This window comes from Centroberyx affinis, unplaced genomic scaffold (genome assembly GCF_046629955.1).
Source record: "Centroberyx affinis isolate AG114_WGS23_722 - 3 ecotype Tasmania unplaced genomic scaffold, CSIRO-AGI_Caff_v1 ptg003342l_1, whole genome shotgun sequence".
Classification (NCBI taxonomy): Eukaryota; Metazoa; Chordata; class Actinopteri; order Beryciformes; family Berycidae; genus Centroberyx; species Centroberyx affinis.
Window position 1 is genome coordinate 61,724 of NW_027281338.1, and position 5,246 is coordinate 66,969.

The 5,246-nt window shown below is 39.4% G+C and overlaps 1 protein-coding gene across 1 annotated transcript; it reads left to right on the forward strand.

The window, feature by feature from the left end:
- The first annotated feature begins 1,531 nt into the window (after positions 1 to 1,531).
- LOC139660578 (E3 ubiquitin-protein ligase TRIM39-like) lies at positions 1,532 to 2,932 on the forward strand. Its single transcript, XM_071538751.1, has one exon. It carries the CDS (start codon positions 1,532 to 1,534, stop codon positions 2,930 to 2,932), a length of 1,401 nt encoding a protein of 466 aa, XP_071394852.1.
- Positions 2,933 to 5,246: the final 2,314 nt, after the last annotated feature.

Genomic DNA, 5,246 nt, shown 5'->3' on the forward strand with positions numbered 1-5,246 from the left:
GCTTGAAACAGCATGGAGGAGCGAGGAGGAGGCTGGCGACCCGGAAGTGAAACGTAACAGCTGCGTTTCACTCACTACTCGAGAACAGAAAATGTGTTTTTTATTACTATATATTTTTTGTATCTTACGTTTTTGCGTTACAAACCAAATGTGAATTCGTAAATTTTCGTAAACCTATTGCTGCCGTTGTGTTTTATTTTCAATGTTGATTCAACCAGAAGGCAGAGTTCAAAGGTCTTTCCCGAGCCAATCACATTTATGCTCCCACCTACGTAACCGCTGCTCATCCAATCAGACAGTTTGTTGTCCCGTGGAAGCGTCAAGTTAACCCGCGTTGGAAAGGAGTAATACAGGAAATTGGGCGATTTGGCATCAAAATAAAAGCATAAAATATGCCACTAGAGGGAGAAAAGAGAAAGATTTTCGAAAATCGAGATTTTCATTCACTTCAGATTCCTACTAAAATCCCTCCTTACATATGTGTATACACATTCATTAATCTCTACTTAAATCTTCATATAATGTATATAGACAGTGGGAGCTAAAAGGTGAGAGGTTAGAGTATATTGGGGTAAAAAAACAAAAACAAACAAACAGGGGAAGTGTTGTTATGCCTGATCTCTTTTGTCATATATATCTGCACTATGCTGTCACTGAATATAAAATATGGTTTAAAAAAAACTGAGGTTGGGAGTAAAATGAACTATAGTGGAATATACAGTAGTTTGATTTTAATCAATTGATTCAGCAAATAAGTTTGAATATGCTCAGAAACAAATTATTAAAGAAATGATTAACTGCAGGACAAAGTTTCTATCACTGCAAAGACTCATTTGACTTGTATTGTCCAGTGATTATTTAGGTGAAAAATAGACTCTGGACTGGATGTGAAATATCTGGAAAAAATGAAACAAAACATCAACACCTGTCACTCTTCAGCACTTCTTTCTGTCTAAAAGGAAGCCTTGGTCACTTAAAACAACACAATCTTACATTTCAGGCAATTTCAATGTGTCAATCAGAGTTAAACAATGAATGATATACAAGAAAATTTGGGGTGGCACCAAGGGTGGCCAATCACAGCCACCCTTTTGGATCCACCCCTGCCCTTGAGTCACATTTGCCAAATCACATGATATTGACTGTTAATTATTCTTAGTTCATCCTTTCACTTTAATTTTGAAGCGTAAAAAAGCTCCGCCCCTTATCTGCTTCACCCGACACAAACCAGGAAACAACACACACACACAGAGACACACGCACAGAGACACAGACAATAAGATTCACCTTCAGACCAAACCCACAACTTCCACTGAGGGAGGACAGCTACAGGAGGGAATACTGGGAATACTGGAATACTGCCACTTCAACCTGCTGCTGACTCCTCACACTGAACAGGAGATTTAGAGAAACACGACTCAAAGTAACTTCCAGTGAACTTTCCAGAGGAGGGAGTGGTGCCACAACTGGCTGACTCACTCCCAGTTTGAGCCGTCTGCCTGGTGAGTTTTCAGCTTCACTCAGAAAGAAAATGTCTTCCAGATCAGAGGAGGATCTCTCCTGTTCCGTCTGCCATGACATCTTTAAAGATCCTGTCATCCTGTCATGTAGCCACAGCTTCTGTAAAGCCTGTCTGCAGAGCTGGTGGGCAGAGAAACAAATACATGACTGTCCAATTTGTAAGAGAAGATCTTCAAAGGCTGAACCACCTTGTAACTTGGTGTTAAAGAACCTGTGTGAGGCTTTCTTACTGGAGAGAGATCAGAGAGCTTCAGCAGGATCTGAGCTTCTCTGCAGTCTGCACTCTGAGAAACTCAAGCTCTTCTGTCTGGACCATCAGCAGACAGTGTGTGTTGTCTGTCTGCATTCAGAAACACACACCAACCACAGAATCAGACCCATCGATGAAGCTGCACGGCATCACAAGGAGGAACTTCAGGAATCACTGAAGCTCTTAAAGGAGAAACTGAAGCTATTTAATGAAGTTAAAGGAAACTGTGATCAAACAGCAGAACACATTAAGGTCCAGGCCCGACGCACAGAGAGGCAGATTAAGGAGCAGTTTAAGAAGCTTCACCAGTTTCTACAAGAGGAAGAGGAGGCCAGGATCGCTGCACTGAGGGAGGAAGAGGAGCAGAAGAGTCAGAACACGAAGAAGAAGATTGAGGGTCTGAGCAGAGAGATAGCAGCTCTTTCAGACACAGTCAGAGCCATAGAGAAGGAGCTGAGAGCTGAAGACGTCTCGTTCCTGCAGAACTACAAGGCTACAGTGGAAAGAGTCCAGCGCCCCCTGCTGGAGGATCCACAGCTGGTCTCAGGAGCTCTGATAGACGAGGCCAAACACCTGGGCAACCTGAGCTTCACAGTCTGGGACAAGATGAAGGAGATGGTCTCCTACACTCCTGTGGTTCTGGACCCCAACACTGCCCATCTAAAACTCTTCCTGTCTGAAGATCTGACCAGTGTGAGACGTGGAGAAGAACAGCAGCTTCCTGGAAACCCAGAGAGGCTTGACTGGTTCTGGTCTGTCCTGGGATCTGAGGGCTTTAACTCAGGAACTCACAGCTGGGATGTTGAGGTTGGAGACAGTACATACTGGGTAGTGGGTGTGTTAGCAGCATCTGTCCAGAGGAAGGGACTTATACAGGCTGGATTATGGGGAATAGGGTTCTTTAATGGTGAATACACGGTATTTACCCCACCAGATCCAGACACTGATCTCCCAGTGAAGAAGAAGTTCCAGAGGATCAGACTGCATCTGGACTGGAACAGAGGAAAACTGTCATTCTCTGATCCTGATACTAACACACACATACACACCTTCACACACACCTTCACTGACAGGCTGTTTCCATACATTCACACTGTGAATAGACTCCCTCTGAAGATTTTACCAGTGAAGGTCTCTGTAACAGTGGACCAGCACAGTTAGTTAGAGATAAAGATGATAGTGATGATGATGATGATGATTTGCAGGGTGGTGGACTCATGAGAGCCATTGCAGACTTCATCAGTGGCAGAAGACTTTTCTAATACATCATCACTATATTCTTTCAGAATAAACTGAAAGACTGAGCTCAAACACATTCAGACAGACTGTCAGAATCTGTTGTACTGTCAGAAGACTTTTGTTTCAGACATGACAGACATGACAACAGTAGCCTAAAGAAAGCCTAATGAGAGGAGAATGGAAGTGAGCACATTGTCTCCAGAATGGACAGAACAGGAGACACCAGACAGTTCAAATATGATAACCTTAATCCAACATTAATCATTTTTGAGGGTGAAATATTCAGTATATATAATATCCCTGAAGGGACCTTAAAAATAATTGTTTCTTTGCATACCCAGAACTCACATTAACCGACTTTAATTTGCAGAATATCGTTTACACCCTATCACTGCAAATACTTGCAGTGGCAGGGTGCTACTGCTACTACTACCACAAATGCTACTGATACTACTACTCCAACTAGTAGCTAGTAACTACTACTGCTAATAATACTACTTGTACATTGTACTTTGCAATGTCTTTTTGCAATTTATATATATATATTTTTTTACATTTATCTGTAGGAAGTTTTTCATAGTACAACATGTATGCAATACAAAATCAGAATCAGAATCAGAATCAGAATCAGTTTATTGCCAAGTAAGTTTTCACAGTACAAGGAATTTTCTTTGGTATGGAGGTGCATACAATAAACATAAACGTGGAGAAAAATAATATATAAAAAAAAAATAATAATAATAAACATAAAAATATAATAAGAAATAAAAATATGTAAAAAAATATATATGTGCAATATATCTGTTTTTTCAAAGTGAATGAAAAAGATGTACAGTTTGTACAGAAATGTGCAAAAAATTTGACCAGAGAATGTGCAAAGGTATGGAGTATAGGGGGGGGGGGGGGGTAAGGGTCTGTGTCAGTGGGGGTCCCGGGGCTTGTTGATGAGGGCCGCTGCAGACGGGAAGAAACTGTTCTTGTGGATATTAGTTAACTTACAACAAAAATTGCCCTCCCACCAGCCACCCCCCACATCTCATCTTTCACAGAAAGGAAAAGAAAGAAAAAAATAGAAAAGAAATTAAAAAAAAGAAAAGAAAAAAGAAAGGAGTAGCAGAATTAGTAAAGCATTATAATAGACATATTACACTGTTTTATAATCCTATACAATGATTTAGACTAGGAAGTAGCAATATTATAGAGCATCTGACATATAGAGGATTTATAGGATTTAGGTTAAGAAAAATATAATAATATAAGTGTATATATAATATAAGTTCCATACAATGCTTAATATAATAAAACAAATTGATTACCTATGATATGAAGTCATCAGAGATGAGTCAATAGTATTTTGTCAATCTTCAATTTCAAGAAAATGTAGAAAAAGACCCCAGATCTTATAATATTCACTGAGATTGTGTTTAATACTGTACGCCAGCTTTTCTAGCATAAGGAAGGATGATAATTATCTGAGCCAATGACTGATAGGAGGGCAGAACATATTTTTCCAATAAGTGGCAATTAGGCATTTAGCAAGGATTAGACAAAGATCAATCATTTTCCTCTCAAGGATATATTTTTGGGGTAAAGGCCCAGAATGCAAAGTTTAGGAATGAGGGGGATAGGCTTAGAGGTGATTTGGGATATTAGTTTTATAATTTTTTTCCAAAAAAATTGTATCTCTTCGCATTCCCAAATACAATGGATTAGGGTTCCTTTATGTAAATGGGATTTAAAGCATGTATCTGGATATTTGGATTGAATGTATTCATCTTAACTGGGGTGATATATGTTCTTAAAAAACAATTATATTGAATAAATTTAAGTCTAGTATTTATGGAAAAAGAATGGGCCTTAGTACATATTTGGCTCATTGACAGTCCAGAATCTCATCCTGTAAGTCTTGACTCCATGCTTCTCTCTTAGAGTCAGTTGACTCTTTAGAGTTAGCAGCAAATTTTTTTATAAATCATGGAAATTTGGCCTCTGTTCTGATTATGAATTGCAAACTGTTCCAGAGTGGTAAAGGGAGGGCCATTTAATGAGTGTTTCTGCCTTGAGCTGATAAAGCTGCATACCTGCAAATATTTAAAGAAGTGGGCTTGCGGAATATCTTTGAGCTCTTCAAACGATATAAATACATTTTCTTTGTATAGGTCCATCATTCCACAGATGCATTTCCCCAAATTGGGGAGAAGCAGGATAAAGATGGTACTTTATGTGCATTTTTAAC